The sequence below is a fragment of the Rhincodon typus genome, chromosome 10, assembly GCF_021869965.1.
Source record: "Rhincodon typus isolate 14 chromosome 10, sRhiTyp1.1, whole genome shotgun sequence".
In the NCBI taxonomy this organism is placed as follows: domain Eukaryota; kingdom Metazoa; phylum Chordata; class Chondrichthyes; order Orectolobiformes; family Rhincodontidae; genus Rhincodon; species Rhincodon typus.
In genome coordinates, this window is record NC_063341.1 from 12887453 (window position 1) to 12910755 (window position 23303).

General features: G+C 39.0%; 1 protein-coding gene across 1 annotated transcript in view; it reads right to left on the minus strand.

The window, feature by feature from the left end:
- Positions 1-2644: 2644 nt before the first annotated feature.
- suco (SUN domain containing ossification factor) overlaps positions 2645-23303 on the minus strand; it is a 42460-nt gene continuing 21801 nt past the window's right edge. The window contains exons 11-18 of the mRNA XM_048602046.1: positions 22174-22264; positions 19066-20319; positions 14483-14570; positions 9715-9819; positions 9203-9357; positions 6139-6230; positions 4436-4494; positions 2645-4259 (exon numbers count right to left, since the gene is read on the minus strand). Coding sequence (XP_048458003.1) covers positions 3816-4259; positions 4436-4494; positions 6139-6230; positions 9203-9357; positions 9715-9819; positions 14483-14570; positions 19066-20319; positions 22174-22264 — 2288 coding nt within the window. The 3' untranslated portion in view covers positions 2645-3815. The remainder of the gene's footprint in view (positions 4260-4435; positions 4495-6138; positions 6231-9202; positions 9358-9714; positions 9820-14482; positions 14571-19065; positions 20320-22173; positions 22265-23303) is intronic.

The following is a 23303-nucleotide window of genomic DNA, read 5'->3' on the forward strand; positions in this document are numbered from 1 at the left end:
GATGAGTGTGGTCACCCCATTGCTGCTTTCCTTGCTGTTGCTAGTCAGCCATGCCAGACTACAGAATGCACATTACGCTGTGCATGGTTAAAAGGTTTGCACTGGTTTGTTCAAATCAGTATATATTGAATGACATCACCGAACAAACTACCTGTGCAGTCTCCGTACACATGGACTAACAACCTCACTGAAATAGCAACTGCATGGAGGAGTACCAATGCACATGGGCACTGACATCATTACAGAAAGATGCACTCAGCATGAACAAATTATTGGCCAGAACTTTAGTTAACACTTGAGTCTTCCACCTCATTGAAAATTTTTGCTATACCGCAGGAAGATGGGCAACAACAACTGAAATTTACTCAAATTTATTCACTGTTAAACTGGCACCACCTACTGACACATTTGAGACATTACTCAGCATAATATCCACGTATGTACTAATGCATCTCAGCTCAGAAAGGACTCAGCTATGGTCTGAAAATAACTAAGCTAAAGGAAGCTGCTCAAAAACAGAAAACCTTCATGATATCTAAAGACCCTTTTTTAAAAATTATTTTTCTTGTCAATACTAAATTGTCCAAACGTCTGTCATTCCATAGCATTCTACATTGGAACATAGCATTACAACACAATTTCCAGTTACCAGATTAAAGCAGAGATATCTAGCACTTGCGTAGCTACTTTTCAAACCAAAAGAAGTGGGCATACTCTACTGCCAACTAACTTCTTGATATGAAAACTGTCTGATTTGGCTTGGCAAATAACTGCAGAAAAATATTTCAAAATTACAACCAAGTGTTATACTCCGATACTGTATAAATCAGTTATCACACTTGACTGCATCAGTGGTGTCTTGTTATTCTGGAATAACTTAACAGCACTAGTGCACAGAACAAAAGTGCAAGCGTTTGACTATAATCTTTTGAGTTTGCAGCTTGTGTGCTGCAATCCAATCCCCAAAATGATATTGCAAAGTTTTTTTTTGTTTCATTGCTCAAAAGCAAAATTCTGCTAACTTAGAAGAGATAACAAAATTTTACTCATAACAGGTGAGCATTTGTTACTGCAGATATTCAGCAATATGCTAACATGCCATTAGACATTCTTTTCAAAAAACTCTTTGATGAGTAAGAAAGAGTTGAGTTTAGAACTGAAATCAGTTTTATGCACTTACTTTATGGTTTGATATTCCAGTCAGATCCAAGCCAACTTTTAAAAGTGGTGTAATTATTTTAAACCAGTCAAATCATTCAAAGCAATAGAATGCCAACAGTTTCAAAGACTTACATAAAAATACACTACTGTATGTTTAGTTAATCATCTAAAAGTGAACATGTTTTTAGATAAATCAGATTAAGAATAAGTCTAAGTAGTACATGAAGATGGGTTGCAATAGTTTGAGAATTAGCTTGGGAAATGGTTGCCATTGGAGGTATCTCAAATTTTAAACTATATAAAAAAAAAAGGTGAAGCTAGACAAGATGCAAATCTTAAAATTGCTAACATTTTGGATTTTGGTAAGTGAACTGGAATAAAACTCCATTTCAGTTAATATGCAAAATACCTACTTGGGAATATAAATCGTAACAATTGCCCTTTGTTCTCTTGACAATCTTTAATGTGTTCAAGTCTTAAACCACTACCCACTGATCTCCACCTACAAGCAACTGATAGAAGTCAGTGCCCAAAACAGGCAGTACAAACATCAGATACAAAAGGTCTGGTGGAATTGGTCAAACCCTGGTACCTGCCCAGTGCATCTGTCTCTTTAGAAAGTGAGCATTACTGAAAAGTCTGTATAAACTTGCCATAGGGAAAGGGAATACACTGCAAGGCCACTCAGTTTAAAAAAAAAAGTGCTTAAATAAAAATTTGGCCTGGTTATCAAAGCGTAAAATTCTGCATTACTCTGAAGCAATGATAACAAGATAGGTGGAATGACCAAAAAGCAGCAGAAACTAGCATGGCTTGGCAGAGGCAGAGAGGGCGTACACAAGGTCAAGTGAAATCAAAAATGAGAGAGTATATGAACTCCTAGATTTTATAAAAGCAGGAGGAGTAAAATAGAGACAGACAGGAAAACTTGACAGAGACATATCCTAAGTAGGATGAGGGAATAAGCAGCAATGTGTTTTAACAGAAACAGTAAGGAGGAAAGGCATTTAATTTTAGGGTTAGGGCCAAGAAAGGGAAAAGCATATATTCAGTTTTTAAAGAAAAATCTAATGTCTTATAGTTGCATGTCAAACAAGGAGGGGGGGATATAGAGACAATTTCAGATTTGAAAATGATGCATAAAGTTTGATATCAAACAGATTGTAGAGACCTCCATTACCAGACAAGATTAGCAGAACATCTTTCAGTCCATAGCAGCAACCACTTGAACAAGAGTCAAATCTTCAAGCAATATCATGGGAAATTGTATTGGTTCACTGATTCAGATCCTGTCACTTGGTTAAAAAGTGCAGCTGATTGCAAATGTAACAATAATGACAAGAAAAACGTCTAGTTATCCATGAAATATCCCACCTTTAGTTTGACTGCATAAAAAACAAAAAAAAAGTGTTTAGTTTCTTTTAATATCTATTAAAAAGGGAGGGACAACAGGAAATTCAACATACTTTAAACAGAACAAAAAGACAATGAAGTGTTCAGTTTTATTTAGAAATTCACAGTTTTCTAATGGCACTACAGCTCTGCAGTCACATTATGCTCATGTTCCACAGTGATGTGCATAGCACTCAAAACATGACAAATTTTAAAAACATAAATAATGTTGCTCAACTTTGGACCCTCTCAAGCCCATAAACGGTCCTCAAGTGCTGTAACTGGCTAATATGCAGATCAGCTGGGTAAGATTACCTCACTGGAGTAAAACCCAATGGGGGTAGGGGGTGGACAGGACACAGAACACTTGAAATCCAGTATTAAATTAGTTACACAAGCTATGACAAACTCCAATTCAGCAAAAGGCATTGGAATAAAAAAAAAGTGAAAGTGCACATTGAACTATAAGTTAATGATTTAAACATCTCATGTATGTCCCACCATTGAAGAATGCTCTCTTCAAATGCTCATTCACTCACAAATATATACATTCAAAAAACGCATTTTCACACATCACCTTTCTAATATATATCTCAAATAAAAACACTGTACCAGGATGTGAAAGTACCAGGGTAAATGCACACAAATCTGTAACCAATTTAATCAGTTCACCTACAAGGAAATGAATATAAAAAAATCAATTTGCTGGGCAAAAAAATTCATTGAAACTCCCTCCCACTGTCCTGTAACCTTTTTCATTTTACTTTTGGAATTTAAGTTCAACTGACTATGCGCAGGCCATCTCTGCAGCACTATAGTGTTACACTGTCAAATTCTGTATACTTAAAAAGGAAAGCTGAACACCAAGGTAAATCGGAGATGGAATATTCCATCTTTCAGCTACATTATAAATATACAAAGGCACAAATATGGAAAGGTGCAAGAAACAGGAATACAGCTCGACACAGAAGTTATGGTTTAAAACCTGTTCCACCTGTAACCAGTTAATTATGCTGATTCTCCATCCAATTAATTCCACGTCTTGCCAAGTTAGAGACTCATCTTCCATCTTACGAACCCTTCAAAATAAACGTGCTGTTTCCCGAGAGACAGTGGAAAAAGTGCAACTCTCTACCCTGAAAACTCTCGCATTGGCAGATTAGTAGTTTGAAGTTCAGACACTGCAAGGCAAAAAAAGTACCTTGCAAACCATAACACAGAGCAGGAAGAGATAGTTCTAACCCCAAGTCGACAAATCACAATCACACATGGCCTGAAACTGTTGGGACACCAAGTGTTCCCACTGTAATGTCTTTGTTTCCTTTTATTATGTCATGCAAACTTGGCATTGATCCCGATTTAGTCTGTATCAAGTTACTAATGAACTTCCCTTGATCTGTGACCTTTGACTTCTTCCTTTTTAAAGATCGTTTTTCAGTTTTAGTCTTTTGTGGTTGTCCATTGCAGAGGCTTGTGCAGGCTGAAATTCCACAGAAATAGGATTCTTCTGATTGCGAGGAGGTCTCTGAACCCCCTTCAGATGGGGGACCTTTGTGAGAAGAACTGTAGACAACACCCGTGGTAGAAAAGTCACTTGGATTTGAAAGAGGTTTGCAAGGTTTTATCCCGCCGTTAACTATTGGAATTACAGACTCTGTAGGTTTTGTGGTTTGAACCTTCTCTGTTTTCGCTCTGCAGCGTTTTTTCTAGTGAAGGAAACAAAATGAAAACTTAAAACTTTTGCAAGTTTGAAGAGAAAGAGAAGACATCTCTTCTGGTAGAGAGACTAAAACATTGTTGGCAAATGTTAAGCTACAGGTAATTGGTACTAAGCTGCAGAAAATCCAAATTAAGCAATACTCTATGGCATATGTAATTATACCTTTTTATTGTCCTGTAAAAACTTTAGCGGTTCTACAATGTACAAGTCATCTGGGCCCACTAGAAGAGACAGAAATGCATATTGATATTATTCATTGATGAAATGGTTCAGAAAAGGATTTACATTTGCTAAATCAAATCACAAATTAAGTGGAAAGACTCAAGATCAAATAGCATAATTACATTTATTTACAATTTGCCTACTAAAGTAAATGGCTCTCTTGTCTGCAGAGAAAATTGTAAGCAATTTGATATTTCTGCAAATAAACTCAATTTCCAATTTCTTGAGAATCCCAAGTGAGAAAAAAATCATTTCAGATGCTGTTTGGAGTTTGCATACAGAGACTAACATATTTCATCCTACTTTGGAGAACATCAATTTTTGTACACAACTTCGAGATAAAACTGGTGTTATATGATCCTCCATCCTGCTTTTCAACAAAACAGAACTAACATTATCAAACAAGGTGAAATACTTCCAAAAAATTCAAGTTACATTGAAATAAGTCTTTGAATAGTGTCCTTATTTCAGTAACGTTAAGTGGAGGGATGGGGTACGATTCACACCAAACAAGGTCACCTGCACCTGCCTTTTACCTCATTTTAACCATGGACTTCAAATTCAGCTCCTTTCTTGCAATTGTTCAAGATGAAAATGCATGCAACCAAATGATTAGAAGACAAGACCAATTTAAAACAGCAGCAGTAAAAATTGCTAAAGAGAATGTCTTATCCACACTTGAGCTTACAATACAAGTTGGATAAAATTTTTGTTTAAAAACAAATTTGTTTGTAATTGAAGTTTTTTATTTATACTTGACAGTGTTGGAGTTACTGGAATAGCTGATTGAGGTAACCATGGGCTAATTCACGAACTGCTGCTGGTTATGCTCTATTGAAATTTGATACAAGTGGATTTCTCAGCCAGCTCAAAAGGCAGTTGACATTCAACCAAACTGTAGTCACAGGTCACATCTGGCAAGGAGCAGAATTTTCCTTCCCTGAAGAACCTTTAAAATAATCTAAAGGCCTAGTTGTCACACTACTTACAGCCATTTTCAACAGAATTTAAAATCTGCCACTTTAGGATTTGAATTATTTTTCTGGATTATTAGTCAAATCCTCTGGATTACTGTTGCAATAACAAGCACCATACTATCCTGCAACTGTCCTGCTTCCAATTCAGAGGGACCGCTTGCGTATTCACTTATTGCAAAGTAGGTGCTGAATTCCAAACTACTTCATTAATTTAGTCAGGTGTAACATAAGCAAGATTATCTTAAATTGCCTTCAAACCTGGAACAGGAAAACATCTCACATATGTTTAGGATGGTCTTAGTATTAAAAATTCTTCCACTCGTTGTCAAATCACGGTTTCACAACTTTTATTCAGCAATACATAGTTAAAGAAAAGATCCTGCTCGCACTGAGTTGCCTTCAACTGAGCTGCCTTCCGATGGTACAACTTCACTGACTGACATATTGCTCTGGCCCCTGAACCTTTCCTCTGGTGGTGATAAACTGTTCTCTCGTTGATAACCATGCACTAACAAATAACGAGGAAAGAAAAACATCAAAATAAGTCAACTATGTAAATATTTTAACCAAAGATTTTAGACAGGTACTGCGCAACTTTTCCAATTTCAGTACAGATATTTAAACAGTTTAAAACTGATATTAAATGGTAACTGTCCAGCTCCATACCTTCTGTTGTAGGTAACTGAAATGATTTTGACCGAACAAGGGGGAACGATGTTCGCCTGCGAAGATTCATGTCATCATAGGAAGAAAAACATCTATATAATATAAAACAAAGGAGCTAAGTAATTAGAACACAAGGTTTGAATTATGGATTGCAAAAACCAGTCACCACATACTTACCAAAGTGGAAATGAAACTTGGCAGGATATTTTTCAGATTTTATCTCAAAACACTTAAAATTGTAGAAACACACTAGGTAACTCATTTGAATTAAGAATTTTATTCCGCGATAAAATTTAGAAACTCTGCCACTTTTTGAAAAAATTTAATGTAATTATTTCAAATTCAGTTGATGGCTATGTTGCAAGTCCCAGGCCATAGCAATTCAAGGATGACCTAAAGCATAAACTCACCCACAAGTAAGTGAAAGAGGGAACGTGTTGTATGTTTTGCTGCAACATCATCTTTTCTGTCTTTGTTTGAAAAGCTACAAGGTTGGAGTTGTGGGCAGCGTGGAGGGCTGTTGTAGGTTGCAACATGACATCGACAGGATGCAGAGCTAGGCAAAAAAGTGGCAGATGGAATTCAACGCAGAAAAAAAGAAGTGAAGTGATTCATTTTGGAAGGGTGAATTTGAATGCAAAATACAGGGTTAATGGCAGGATTCTCGGCAGTGTGGAGGAACAGAGTGATCTTGGGGTCCACATCCAGAGATCCCTCAAAGTTGCTACCCGAGTTGATAGGGTTGTAAAGAAGGCGCAAGGTGTGTTGGCTTTCATTGGCGGGGAATTGAGTTTAAACAGCTGTGAGGTTATGCTGCAGCTCCAGAAAACCCTGGTTAGACCACACTTAGAATACTGTGTTCCATTCTGGTCGTCTCTAGGAAGGATGTGGAAACTTTAGAGTGCAGGTCTTATGAGGAAAAGTTGAGGGAGCTAGGGCTTTTCTCATTGGTGTGAAGGACGAGAGGTGACTTCATAGAGGTGTACAAGACGACGAGAGGCATCGATAGAGTGGATAGTCAGAGACTTATTCCCAGGGTGGAAATGACTATTACAAGGGGGCATAACTTTAAGGTGATTGGAGGAAGATATAGGGGAGATGTCAGAGATAGGTTCTTTGCAGAGTGATGGGCACGTAAAATGTGCTGCCGGCAGTGGTAGTGGGGTCAGATACATTAGGGACATTTAAGCGACTCTTGGATAGGCACATGGAGGATAGTAAAATGTAGGGTATGCGGGGTTGTTTGATCTTAGTAGGATAATAGGTCGGCACAATATAGTGGGAAGAAGGGCCTGTACTGTGCTGTACTGTTCTATGTTTTATGTACAAAAGTACCGCAGATGCTGGAGATAGAACAATAATTAGGTGCTGGAGAAAGAGGTCCAGCAGCATCTGAGGGAAGGAAACAAAGTGAAAAAATTTCAACCCCAATGTCTTTGGAAGAGGAGTTATATTGGACTTGAAACATTAACACTTTCTTGCTCCAAAACTGCTACTCTAGCACTTGGTTTGTAGCTTATGCACTGAAGGCTGTGCAAGAGAAAAACTGGGGAGAATGTAAAACATTAATCACCCTCCATTTTTCCCTTTTCTCTACAAAAGTGTTAGAATGAAATTGTGCCACTGCTAACTTCTGTTAATTTTAAATACATACACATTGAAGATATTTTGTATATAATCAAGTAGTCTTGGTCATCCTGAAACAGGAAACTTTAAATGAGTTCCTTTAGAATTCAGTAAGAAAACCTCTAAGCCTCTTAATGCTTAACTTATCACCCAGAACAGAAAAACATCTGGAGCCGATTTTGAAACTTCAAAAAAAAAAAGGTTAGTAAGGAACTGGTCATGTATCAATACTTCAAATCGAGAAAGTACTTCATTTCATTCACAGTTCAAAATTAACAATCAAAACCATGTTGCAGATGTGTCAAATCGGGTGCAAACGCTTCCACAAAAGTCAGGAAGAAAAATGAGAATTAATCAAAAAAAAATTCCCACGTATGTTCTGAATCTTAAGTCCCTCAAAAAGCATAGGACAGGATAATTGCCCTCAGCCAAAGCTGGCGTGGGGTCCTGGAAAATTAACTATGGGGTTTTAAATGATAGGTTTGCTATTTCCTTCAAGTACCCCTGTACATGAATTACTTAGCTGAAATAGCCACTAAAAGCAAAATCAATTAAAAAAGGACAGTATTCAACTTGACCCTTTTTGTACAAAACTTACAACTAACAGATTCAAATTGTAGCTTTAGGACCTGGATGATCAACTAAAGTGTGATTAAATACGATCAACATTTTATAATGATTCAGTGTTACATACTGCATACATATGCAATTGAGTAACAGAGAGAAACGGGTAGGGGTACACAGACAGGATAGCAAGTTGTGTTTTTACAATTTCCTTTCCTGATCAAAAGAAAACCAAGATCATTTGATAATACAAATACCAGACTGGTTGAGGCAAAATGCATTCTCTTCCCAGCTTGCACTCGGAATATTATATTCAAACCATGGAGCCCCCTGAAGTTAACACAACATATTTGCACAAGAATACAGGTTTCCTACAGATCCCATTAGAAGGTGGAGTTTGCTGTAGGTTTCCACTGAAGTTAAAGAAATAACTCTAATAATAACTTTTATCTAAAAAAAAACTTATTTTATTGTAACTCTGGTCTCCATCTAAAAACACACAAAAATAATAAACATTGCTTTTAGCAAACTTGTCTTTTGCACTCATCAGGACTAGCACACAAGAAACCAGATTTGTAAAAAGAACACCAAATTATAGAGCAAAGGAAGAGAGTATTGATTGGATGGGCTATTGTTGGCATGGAGAATGCAACAGGAACAGTTTACTGTCAAATTTCAGCTCTTCAACTAGACTGATTGGTCAGGATATTGCCATGGGAACATCGCTGCACACACATCGAAAAGATGTCACGGAAACTGCCAAAAGGTGCAATGCATTACAAATTTCTTTTGACTAAACAAAACATAGGAGTTCCATGCATTAATTAATATATTAACATGCACGCGCACACACCCCTAACAAATCATCATTTACCTTTTTGGGCTTGGGTAGTGATTGCTTTTGGGAATGGTAGGTGAGTGAATGTCATGTGATATCGGTCTGTTCCAACATCGCTGCACACAAAGCAGTATTACGAGAATTATACAGAGAGCTAAAGAAACCACAAGGTAGCTCTGGCGGTCTGCAACCTAAGAGGCAACGCACTGCATTATTAACAGCCCAAATTAAAATGGTACATCAGCATTCACTTTTCAGTTGACATTTAAAATCTGGGTCATGTAATTGCAACATTTGCTATCACAAACAACATTATGGCTTTTTACATGGAGTATCTATTTCCAGCTCATTGTGCTGGAAGAAATTGCCCCATGTGGTGTCAACATATCAAATTATGAATCCAACTTAATACAAGAACATTATGAACAAACACGGTTCTAGCCCTTAATTGAGAAACAAAGCAAGAATACAGTTAAGTAATGCAACTTCAAAATAGTCTCAATTTGAATGTGACTCTATTGCACATCAAGCAGTGACAGATTATTTACCTCATGTTCCAGTTTTATCACTGTTTCAGATAGATTTCTAACCAGTTCTGTCATGTTTGCAAGTTGTCCTTGAAGTAAACCAATTGCTTCAGTTTGCCTTTGATCCTACATTTTAAAAAAAAATTAAGATCAGCAAATAAATTTGTTACCCACCTAAACATTTCCGATAATGGAAATCTATAAAATGCTGATCAGATGGGACAGAGGCAATACATTAAAATCTTTGCCTGCATGCATTTTAAAACTACAGGTAGCAGGTAGCAAAAAGGTATGATTCTATATGTACACCAAAATTCAGATAAATTGCTAACCAGCTTCCAGCCTCAAGTAAATGTGAGTTGATTTTATTTCCAGCTCTCTTCTGCAAGAGTAGAAAGGCAGAACAAACTAGCTCATAAAAATGTTTAACTCTGCACCGACTAGCTGCAGAAGTGAAGGATAGTTCTTTTGCTGTACCTCAGTCTATGTGCAGAGAAGAAGAATAAAACAACAGGCAGCATACGCACAAGAAAAAAAAACAGATTCTGGACATGAAGTAAGAATTCGAAGACCTGATAATGACAGATCTGTCATTCATGGGATGTAGGCATCACTGGCTAGGCCAGCAGTTATTGCCTATTGCCTTCCTACTTGCAGCCAATTGGCAATGAGCTGCCTTCTTGAACTGCTGCTGGGAAAGGAGTTCAGGATTTTGACAGTTCCAGTGACACAAAGAAGGAATGGCAATGCAGTTCCAAGTCAGGCTGGTATACAACTTAGAGAACTTGCAGGCAGTGGTGTTGCCAGGCAACTGATGACCATGCCCTTCTAAGTGGCACAAGTCACAGGTTTAGAAAATGTTCTCAAAGAACATGGACAAGTTGCTGCAGTGCATCTTGTAAATGGTATACTGCTGGCACTGTGCAGAGGTGAAGGGAGTGGATGTTGAGGATGGTGGATGGACATCTATCAACTGGGCTTCTGGGTAGTGTCGAGCATACAGCGTGTTTTGTTGGAGCTGCACTCGAAAGGCAATTAGAAAATATTTCACACTCCTGAATATCCATCCTAGATGATGGACAGATAGCGAGTAACTTGTACAGATCCTAGTCTCACCCACTTGTCAGCAGTATTGAAATGGTTGATCCAGTTCATTTCAGTCAACAGTAGCCCCCAGTATGTTAATAAGATCATGAGACATGGGAGGACAAGTAAACCATTCAGCCCATCAAGTCTACTCTACCATTCATTGGGATCATGGTTGAGGCGATAATCCTCAACTCCAATTTCCTGTCTTTTCCCTATAACCAGCGATTCCCTCACTTGATTAAAAACATGCATCTGTCTTGATGGTACTAAGCGACAGACAACCTTGGCAGCCTCCAAAGTAAACAATTCCACAGATTCAACATCCTCAGAAGAAATTCCTCATTGGTCTTAAACATGCGACTCCTTATTCTGAGATTGTGTCATCTAGATCTAGATTCTCCCACAAGGGAAAAAAATACACTTTTCCATATCTACCCTGTCAAATCCCCAAATAATCTTACATGCTTCAATCAAGTGGCCTCTCATTCTCCTAAATTCCAACCTACTCAACCTTTCCTCAAAGGCAGAGCATCTATATATGGTATCAGACTACTCAATGTTTTCTGGACCATCTCCAATGCCAGTATCTTTACTTTGATAAAAGGGGCCCAAACTGCACTTTCCAGCTGTGGTGTGACTAATAGCTTGTCCAATTTTAGCAAAACTTCCCTATTTTTATACTCCAATCCCTTTGAAATAAAGGCCAACATTCCATTTACCTTCCCTACTATCCAGTCAACTTGGATGTTAGCTTTTTGTAATTCATGGACAAGGATTCCCAAATCCATCTGTTGTACTACATTCTATAGGCTCTATTTTAATAATATTCAGCCCTTCTGCCTGCCAAAATGCATAATCTATTTCCATTTATATTCCACCTGCTAAGTTTTTGCCTGCAGCCTTCTGCAGACCATCACCACCATTTTTGTGCCACCGTAAGTGGGGGAGACTAGGACCTGTGCAACAAGTAACTTGCTGTCTGTCACCCATCTATAAATGCACATTTGAGTATGATGGAATATTTTCCACTTGCCTTTTGAGTACACGTCCAACAAGACTCAAGGCTGTAATACATTCACTTTCCTCAATAGGTCATCAATACAATGAAGTTAGATGTAGTAGAATTGGTTTGCTTAGGTTAAGCACATTAGTTCACTGTGGCATAGCATGTTCCTTATTTTTGTTATAAGCACTGGCACAATGGTCAGTACTGCTGCCTCAGAGCACCAGGGACCTAGGTTCAATTCCACCCTCGGGTGACTGTGCAAAAGCCACGCAGACATTCTCCTGGTGTCTGCCCGGGTTTTCTTCGGGTGCTCCGGTTTCCTCCCACAGTCCAAAGATGTGGGCATTTGGTAGATTGGCCATGCTCACTTGTCCTGTAGTGTCAGGGATGTGCAGGCTACGTGGATTAGCCGTGGGAAATGCAGGGTTACAGGGATAGTGTTGGTGTGGACTCGATGGGCTGCTTCCGCAATGTAGAGATCCTACAGGTTGTCAATGATCGTAGCCTAGTACAGATTCCTGTGGCACACCACTAACTCACAGTTTGCCATCTCTTATCCCAATTCTATCTTCTGTTGATCAGCTAATCCTCTAACTATGCTAATATAGTATCTCCAACAAGGGGCTACTTAATAAAAGTCCATAATGTACGATACTTTGCCAAGTGCCTTCAGAAAATCCAAGTATGTAACATCCACAGCTTCCTCCTTGCTCAAAAAGAATTCTAGTAAGTTTGTCAGGCTCAATTTCCCACTTGGGAGTCACATTGACTCTGCTTGATCATGCAATGCATTTCTAAACACACTGCTATTACATCCTTTTATAATAGACTCTTATGTTCCAAACAAACACATAGTTAAGCTAAAAGGCATGTAATTCCCTGGCTTGTCTCCTTTCATTTTCAAGATAGGAGTCACTGTGGTAAGTTTTCCAATCTTCTGGGACTTATCTAGAATCTAAGGATTCCCTGGAAGATTACAACCAACGCATTTATTATCTCTGTAGCTACTTCATTTAAATTTAGTGATAGTAATGCCTTTGAATGTTAAGGGAAGATGGTTAGGTTCTCTCTGATGACATTAAATAATTATCATCTTCAGCAGCAACTAACATCCACATTACATGTCAGCCCAAGCCTGGATTTTGTCTTGGCCTCGCTGCATATAAACACCATCTTGATTCAGTAGTGAGGATTAACAGAGGGTGTTGAACATCAGTGACCCCTCATGTAATCTTTTGGAGGAAAGGTCATGGATAAGGCAGCTGAAGATGGTAGACTTTGGATTCCACATGGGAGGAACTCCTGCAGTCAGTTCCAGGATGAGATGAGAGTTCCTAACAGTTACAACCATCTTCCTTTGTGCCTCGTGACTCCAACTAGCAGAGTGTTTTTGCCTTGATTCACATTCCCAAACTCGCCACAACCCAAGTCAAGCTATTTCAGTACAGCTAAACACTAGTACCCAACCAGTAATGTGGAAAACACCCCAGGGTATGCCCTTTCCACTGTCTTTCTTCCAATTGTTCAACATGGGGGCCGACTGATTCAATCAAGGATGAGCAGTAGGTATGAATCAAGATGCTTCCTTGCCCAAATCTGACTTGATGCCATGAGATCTGCAGTCAATACTAACAGCTAGCCTTAGGCAATTCCCAACGTTGCTACCACTCAGTTCTGTCCCGCCAGTTGGATGGATAATAGTAGGACTGGTGCTTGGATACTGTGTGTAGGTTACAATTCTGAATATACGATAGGCTTGACAAGTCCGTGTGACAGTTCTCCCAATTTTAATACAAGCCTCCAGAGATGAGTGAGGGCTTTGCAGAGTCGACAAGGGTGGGCTCACCATCAGTTTCTGTTGATGCTAAATGGATCAATTTGATTCTGTTCTTTAGGCTCCACTGTAGGCAGATACAACTGTCAGAGGTCAGTTAAGAATAAGCCATATTGCTGTAGATCTGAAGTCACACATAGGCAAGGATAATGACATTCCCTAAAGAGGAATTAGTGAACCTCATGAGCTTTTGTACAAAACGGTAAAAGTAGTTTCATGGTCATCGTTTCAGATGATTTAAATGAATTGAAAATTTCACCATCTGCATTTGTGGGGTTTGAATCCATATCTGCAAAGCATTAGCCTGGCTCTCTGGATTATAAATCTAGATCTACAGAGGGGAGAGGAGGTGATGGCCTAGTAGTATTATCATCGGACTGTCAATCCAGAGACCCAGATAATGTTCTGGGGACCCAGATGGTGGAATTTGAATTTAATAAATATCTGGATTTAGAGTCTAATGATGACCATGAATCCATTGCCGATTGTTGGAAATACCCATCTGGTTCACTAATGTCCTTTAGGGAAGGAAACTGCCATCCTTACCCTGGTCTGGCCTACAGACCCACAGCAATGTGGTTGACTCTTAACTGCCCTCTGAGCAATTAGGGATGGGTAATAAATGCTGTCTAGCCAGTGACGCCCTCATCCAATGAGGAAAGGATTTCCACCATGCTGCCACCCACCACCAAATTCTAGGTGTGAACAGCACAAAAAAGACAAACACAACCAAACAGAATACAAAATAAAAGCAGTTACACTGCTGCTGTCAACTCAATTTTCTTAGTCTGGAAGACTCAGGAGAAAGTACATTATTCTAAAACAATTTTATCTCTTAGAAACATTGGCATACAAAATACCTTCTCCTCAGCAATTCTTGAAGTGTTCTGTAGTTTTATAATGGTCTTGTTAAATGCCTTCTGCATTTCTTCCATTTGTTTGCGATACCTAGAAAGCAAAGTATCTCTTTCTCAACAATACAATGGCAAATTGCAACAGCCTGAATGAACCAGTGAAGCTTGCTGTACTGTATGTACCTCAGCAAGGCAATGGCCTTCCATTCTACAGATCACAATTGTTAAAATTAACAAAGCTTATGGAATCACAAAGCTAATCAAGCAAACATCCAAATAATTTAACTGCACTCACTTAAATAAAACATTAAATTTGGAGAAATAACCATTAGAGTTCACAAATAACTAATAATTGATCAAGTTTCAGTACAGTTGGATAATGCAAGGAAATCAGCCTAATAGAAGGGCTACTGAAGCTTTAAAAGATCAAATTTCAAGACTAATACAAAAAAAAACACCAAACACTGCCACCAGAAAACTATCTGGAAGTGGTTAAGAAGCAGAGAAATCAGACATAGAAACAGGCAGCACATGTATGCAATGGGGTTGGATTAAAAAGGAATTTCTCTATCTTATCCCTTGAAATCAAGTAAGATCTAATCCACTGAAAAAGCTTAAGAATAGTGTCTTATTATGCATTAAAGACCACTTTTGATCTCAGTCTAAAGATACTGCCTTCAAAAAAGTGACACTGGTGATTAGCTGATCAAAATGTCACCACCTGGTTGTGCGGCAGCTGTTCCAGTGAACCCTTACTGCAACACCATTCCTTCATGAACAAAATACAGTAAAAATTCCAAGCAAGCGAAAGGATTAAATATTGCAGCATGAAGTTGAGTTTCATAAATACCAAAAACAAATACAAATTGAAGTTGAATGGATGTGAGAAAAAACAGACAATTAATGCCTTTAACATGATCCCCAGAAAGACCCTATTCTCTCAAAAAAAAAGCTAGATGTTTTAAAGTCCCAAATCATATCAAATACCATTAATTCAAGGTTCTCCTTTGCCCTGAACTTACTGAATTCATGTGAATAACCAAGTGTTCCAACATCAATTTTTGACTCCCATACAGGTCAAAAATCTATGAAATGGCAACAGACCACAATTCAGATCAGGCATGATCTAACCAAATGGGTTAAGGGACCAATTGCCTAATTCTGCTCCTTATTCTTAAACTGTGTACAAAGATTTATGATAAAAAATTTTGGTTGAAGTTGTTTCTTACATGAAATTAATAAAGTTCACCAATAAATAAATTGACCGTCAACCTTGCAGAAATCAGATATGACCCTTTCCTAAATACAAGGTGCATATCTCAATCTGCTTGCCTTCACCTATACGCTGAAAGAAGAGTCACAAGGTGAATGCCTTACTTATTTATTCGGAGAAAGTACATTCCCAACAAGTGGCTACTCATCCATGTGGTCACTACATGCATAAAATAAAAAGACCAAATTTGGGAAACTAAACAGCTCTGGAAAATTTAACCATTTTACCATGCACAATAAAGTTATCAGGAGGCTTTTAACAGAGGCTGCTCCTGCCCAATTTGACAGATTGATAAATTGGGAATACCTAGAAATCTAAAATTAATGCAATTTGCTGGCCAATTGACCAAGGTGAAAGGATATCAAATCCATTCCTCCACCCTTCATCTTCCAACTAATGCTTCCCCCAATAAAAAAAACCCACCACACATTGTGGAGGAAAAGAGGAATATTTGGACAAAGTAGAAAAGGAGGTTTGATCACCACAATAAACCACCTCACCCCTGGCTGAGCAGAGATTGGACATTTTCCTCCAAGCAAACCACTAAACATCAGCATTCATTCTGCATGCATTCCCTAAATCTTAAATAAGATTTGATCCATCCATCACTCCAACCAGCTAGAGAAGTAGCATCTCATGCCTCAAAACGAAAATGAATGGATACATGAATTCCTGTCAACACATTTTTCAGAGCTGGCAAAACCTACAGATGCTGGAGTTAGAAACAATACAGTATGGAGCTGGAGGAACACAGGTCAGGTAGCAGAGGAGCAAAGTTGACGTTTCAGGTCAAGACTCTTCTTCAGAAATGGGGAAGGGGAAGGGGAAGGGAGCTGGGAAATAAATAAGTTGAGGGAGGAGGGGTGGGGCTGGGGAAGGCAGGTGGGATGGTGACAGGTGAATGCAGGTAGGGAGTGATGGCAATTGGTCAGTGGGATGGGTAGGGCAGATAGGTGGAAGAGAAGATGGACCCGCTGGGTCAGGTCAAAAGGTGGGTGAAGATGAGAGGAGGGGTAGGACACCGGATGAGGCCAGGTGCAGGGAGATTTTAAAACTGGTGAATTCTATGTTTAGCTGTCAGCTCCAGAGACAGAATAGGAGATGTTGCTCCTCCAATTTGTAACAGTGCCACAACGACACCACACGCCAACTGGAGGAGCAACAGCTCAAATTCCGCCTCGGGGGCCTACAGCCCAATGGCCTAATATAGATTTCACCAGTTTCAAAATCTCCCCACACCTTGCCTCATCCTATGTCCAAGCCTCCCTCTCATCCTCACCTCTTTGGCCTGATAACCTGTCCACCTTCTGTCCCACCTATCTGCCCCACCCATCCCACTGACTAATCCCCACCACTCCCTACCTGCATTAACCGGTCACCATCCCACCTACCTTCCCCAGCCCCACCCCTTCTCTATTTCCCAGCTACCTTCCCCCTCCCAGTTCTGAAGGGTCCTGATCCGAAATGTCAACTTTCCTGGGCCAACCATTTTTCTCCTGGAGAAAATTGAGAACAGAACAATAACCATCTCGTAATAGTAACAAATATTGACCAAAGTCCCACTGGACTGGCATCAAGGATACTTAAAACAATGTACAGTACCATTGCATATCAAATAAATGGAAGGTGTCAGACCTCAATTCCCTTTTTCCACCTCAAAGCAGCTATGGTAGCAAATTGAGCCCCGACTACAGAAAACAGCAACCATATTATCCCTTTATCTGAAAAGGGGATCAAAGCAATACTTATTTTTACTCACTACTATTTGTTCATCTCACTTGCTAAAGTGATGATTTATCAAAAAAGAAAAAAATTGTTTGACTTAAATACTGGAACTTTTCCCAAATGGTGTGGAACACAAGAAATATGGCCTATTACAATCACTACAACCGATGCGGTGAAGGCAATTTTGAGGTTGATGAAACGCAACCACAACAGTGCCACACAGACGTGTGGAAGTTAATTACTCCTGGAACAAAAGACACAGTAGCAACATGGATATAAAATTGACTAAGTGACAGAACACTAGCAGTTCGTGCGTTCTTTTCAGCTTGGAAGAAGGCTTATAATACAATTCCACAAAATGTGTCATATTGGGATCTTTGCTTTTTTGATGAATGTTAAAAAGGGCCTTTACCTTGAGAAGTAGCACAGAATTTCAAAATTGGAGGGCAATGCAAAACCTTGTGAACCATTTTTGGGAGGAGCAATGTAGAATTTTGAAAAGCCAGTCAAATTATTGGAATGGGAGGACAGTGGCAGGTGAAGTTCAATGGTGAGAAATGTGACGTGATTTGTTTTGGAAAAAAAAATGAAACAGTAGAACCCTAGGGGTAGAGAGAGTAAGAAAAAGTGGTGCAGGAGCAAATGGACCGGCTTTATTCTGTGCTGAAGTGACCAAAGGTGTGAGTACAAGATTTTTTTTTTGAGGGGTGCGGGATGTGGCAGTCTTTAATAAAGCATACACTATGCCAAGTCTTCAATAATAGGGAAGTGGGGTACAAAACGAGTTGGTTATCTTGAACTAGTGGACCAGTTTGGCATGAATTGGAATCATGCTTTCTATGCTTGGCATTGCACTATAGGAAGAATGTGAAGGGGAAAGCAAAAAGATTCACGTGACTGGCTCCAGGGATGAGAAGCTTCAGATTTGAAGGTCACTGGGGAGGTTGTGATCATTTTCTTTAGATAAAAGGATGAAAACCCAGGAGACATTCAAAATCATGAGGTGGTCTCGACAGATTAGATAGGATCACTGTTCCCAGTCATTAAAAAGGATCAAGAACGAGGATATGGATTTAAAAGCAATTTTTAAATATAGCAAATAGATGCTGAATGAAAAGCTTTTCATTCAGCAAGTAGTTTAGGTCTGGATTACAGTGTCTGACCAAGTAGAACAGATGGTTCACTGAAAGCATTCAAAAGTATTTCAAAATCTTAAAATGAAAATGAATAATGTTTCGGATTACAGGGAGAAGACAGGAGAACAATGGAGTGAATTCTTCATTTGAAGAGCTAGTGTATACAGAAGGGGACAAGCAGCTGCCTTCAGCACTATAACAATTGTTTGATCCTATGAACCTGCCTCAGACCATTGAGAACGTGGAGAACTCCACAGGAGAAATCTTATATAAAATTCTGTTTTGATGCAATATTGGCTGACCAGCTGCATTACCACAGAACAGATTTCAACGAATTATTTTGCTACAAAAAGAAATACATGGATTAAATGAAACAATTTCATATCTAGCAAGTAAAAACTGTTTAGATCAAAGTTTTAAAAATGTGCAAAGACACTGCAAGTTATTATACACACCGCTGACTCAGTTCTTCCAGATAGCGGCTACTGAGCGACATGTTCATTTCTAATGCTTTAATACGGTTGTTGAGACGCATAAATACAGATTCCTTTTGGTTGGATCCATGTACTTGATTCCCGTTAGTGTATCCCAAATCAGTAACATTGTGCAATTCTGCATAGAAATCAGTAACTGTTCTGTTTAGCCCATTTGAGGATGGAACAGACAGGAGGATATCTTCTGCAGCTTGTTCTTCATCTTTTATCTCTGTTGCTGATGACATATCTGAACCTGAAGGCAGCAAAGGTACTTCCGATTCTACCAAGGTACTTTTACCACTAGCTGTTTCATTCTGAATCTCAGTTGTTGGATATTCGACTACAGTATCAGCTGTCTGTATAGGTACTGTGGGGGTTATTGGTACTTGAGCAGTTTCTTGGTTTGCATTCACAGACCCATTTAATAAAACCCCCAAACTAGTCTCATTAGCAGTTTCAGTTTCTAATATGAGCAAAGTTTCTTCTAGACCTTTAGTTGCTTCTTTTTGTGGTGTCTCCAGTTTAGGTTCTGTACCTTGATCCAGAATAGGTACAGTAAGCTCTGGTTGAAGATGGACCTGGTCAGCCAGTGTGTCAGTGATACCATGATGAGAACTTTGAAGAATGGCAGTACATTTCACATCATATTTTATATCAGATGTACTGACTTCAGGAGAATGCGAAGCAGGTGGAGGATGGCTGGGTTCCAACTCAATAGAGTCAGTGTGATTAAATAAATTCTCGGACAAATTAGTACTAAACTGACTTTCATTGCTAATTGTAGACACTTTTTCAGGCATCAAGCTGTCCAATTCGCCCCCTGTTTCTTTTGTTTCATTTACTAAAAGAGGCTCCTCTTGCCTAGTTAGAAGCTGGATGTCAGAAACTGGTTCGATGGTTTCACCACCAAACGTCACACTGCGTTGCCGTTGGAGGGCTGCAGCAAGAAAGCAGCATTTGTAAATGTACTCAGGGAAACTAGAAATACAAGAAATAGTGGGCAGTTCACTGCAGTACATCTGTGTTTCAGTTTCATGCCAGCTGCCTTTATTATAATCATAGTCATCATCTTCAGGTTTTAGAAGTGTGACAGTTGACTGCCGATTTACCAGTTCTTCATCATCTTCATGTACCAATTGGACAATTAGACTCTCCTTACGAGTACTTGAATCGGAAGGTGCTCTCTCTGGTTCACCAGCTTCCTCAGTCACAGAATGATCACCTACATCTGGCCTAAAGATGCAGACAAGGGTATTAAAAGATTTATACAATGCATTAATTACTACAAAGTAGAAACATTTCTTTGTCACCTAGTAACAATCAAGGTATCAGGAGAATCACATGCAGCGTAAAACTTGGTGGTCTCCAGTTAGCAATATGGCTTAATCCCCATCCTCAGCATAACACTACACTGCTGTGTAAAATTTACTTTTGCTGTCCCAGCCAGCCCTGGGGGATGACACAGTCAAACATGCATTTAATATGCAGTCTGTCATCAATGCTGTGACTTTTGTCTCAACCTGTCTAAAATGAAAAAGGAAATTCTAATTCAACAGGGTACCATATCTAATGAAGCATACTAAATTAAAAGAGAGTTTGGCTTTCTTAAATTAAGGCAGGAGGCATAGAGTCAGACGTCTGTGGCACCGAAAAAGGCCTTCAGCCCATTGTTTTGATGGCAAATTCAATCTAGTTATGCTAATCTTGTCTTCCAGCACTTGGCCCATAGCCTGGTAGATTAATAGCGCTTTGTCTTTATGTTAAAACTGTAATAAAATGAAAAAGTGGATTTACGTTCCACTGCAGAGGTGTCATCCTCTGCAAAAGTCTAATTTATTCTGCACATTTCACAGCATGCCCAAATAAAACAATTTTTGTTGAAAGGGTAAGTATTCAAAGAGAGTACAGAATTAAGCAAGTTAGCAAAAGAATCAGCAATAGCAAGAAAAGAAATAAGCAGGTTATATTGATGTGGAATAGACAGCCTGAAATAGTGGTGCAAACAGAATAGCTTTTAGAAGTGTGTGGATAAACACTTGGAGAACAAAACTGAGGATTTCAGAAGGAAAAAAAATAAAAAAATGGAATTAATTGCCTTGCTGCTTCAAACAGCCATTGTAGGAACAATGGGCCCAATGGCCTTCTGAACTTCATAATTCTAATAATGTGGCATGGCAGCTCACTGGTTAGCACCGCTGCCCTCACAGCGCCAGGGACCCAGGTTCAATTCCACTCTTGGGCAACTACCCTTTGGAGTTTGCACATTCTCACTGTCTCTGCATGGGTTTCCTCTAGGTGCTCCAGTTTCCTCCCAGTCCAAAGATGTGGATGTTAGGTGGATTGGCTATGGGAAAATGCAGGGTTCCAGGGGATGGGGGGGGGGGTGCGCAGTGTCTGGCTGGGTGCTCTTTGGAAGGTCAGTGTGGACTAGGTGGGCCAATATATGGGTTCTAAATTTTATTACAACCCTGACCTAAATCAAGTTCAGTATTTTGCAACACATATGGCTATAAAGTCCTAATGTCATTCATCACACTCCTTCACATTCACATAAGACTGCTCTGTACTTTAATAAATTTGATCTTGGAATGTTTCCAAATGTTTATGATATTCAATCTTTGTTCAAGCCAGTCTTGGTTCTTGTTGCTTAGCTCATTCACAACCACCTCTCCCTTGAGCTGGAAACTGTACTACAAACTTACAAAAAAAAAAAAGCCAACTTGATGCTATCACAAATCCTCATTTCACAGTTGACATAGTCTGTTTGATAAATTGCATGCAATTTAGGTCTTTGATGAATTAGCTACCAACTTTCCCCATGACTGAACATTGAGGTCACGATTCTTCCAGGTGTCCAATCCAGTACTAGAATGCTAAAATTATTGATGATCTTTGCATCATTTCTTACTTTTCAATCCTTACAAAACATTAGTTGAGCTTAAGGCAATTGTCTTGGCTATAACTGATCTCTAAACGATGTGTAGCATTAACTAAAGACTCCTGAGAAATCATAACAAGTCTCATAAGAATCAAGTAACAGTTTTAAAAAGGTGGAACATTTTAGCATTCATAATCATAACTACTCACTCTGGCATTGAAGAGGTGGGGCTAGAGTCAGGCACAGGTACATCCAATTTTGTAGTTTCATTCTCAGATCTAATACTTCCATTGACTGAAAAATATTAGCATCCCAATACTATTGTAAAAATGCAGGAAATTTTGCAATGTGACAACCTAAATGACACACATTTTCAAAGTTTGTGTTACTCAGGGCAGATTAACAAAAGATGTTTGGTTTGATGGTAGGAAATAGGAATGAAAACACATGTTTTCACATCCCATGCTAAACACATGAGCATATAATCCAGTTTGACATTTCAGTGCATTAGCGGGAAGGCTGCAATGTTCAAGGTGCCATCTTTTAGATGAGGCATTAAGCTGTAGCCTCGTCTGTCCATTCAAGCAGGCTTGCATCAAAAAGTACAATATAAATGTTAGTTGTTTGTTTCTTCAAACCCCTTTAAATCACTGATTTGGTGCACATTTCACATTAGGATTGAAATTCAGAGAGTGCTAATCCAAAAAAAATATTTTTGGTGACAGCTAGCAAGTAAAAAAGGCACCAATTCTGATGGCCTCGAAAGCTTCTACTTACTGTCACAAAGAAACAAAAAAGTGTGAAAACTGACATGATGCTAACATCAATAAGTGCTTTGTTTTAATGCCAGTTTTAATGCTAGAAATGTTGGCAGCTTCATCCATTACACTTTCTACTTGCTAAAACCATAAACCAACAGTGAAGGACCAGCCACAAATCAACGCACCTACAGTTTTATAGTCTGAAACATAAGAACATAAGAACTAGGAGCAGGAGTAGGCGTCCAGTCCCAAGCCTGCTCTGCCGTTCAATAAGATCATGGCTGATCTTTTCATGGACTCAGATCCACTTACCCACGTTCTCACCGTATCCCTTAATTCCTTTATTGTTCAAAAAGATATCTACCTTATCTTTAAAAACGTTTACTGAAGTAGCGTCAACTACTTCACTGGGCAAGGAATTCCATAGATTAACAACCCTCTGGGTGAAGAAGTTCCTTCTCAATTCAGTCCTAAATCTGCTCCCTCTAATCTTGAGGCTATGCCCTCTTGTCCTAGCTCCACCTGCCAGTGGAAACATCCTCTCTACTTCTATCTTATCTATTCCCTTCATAATTTTA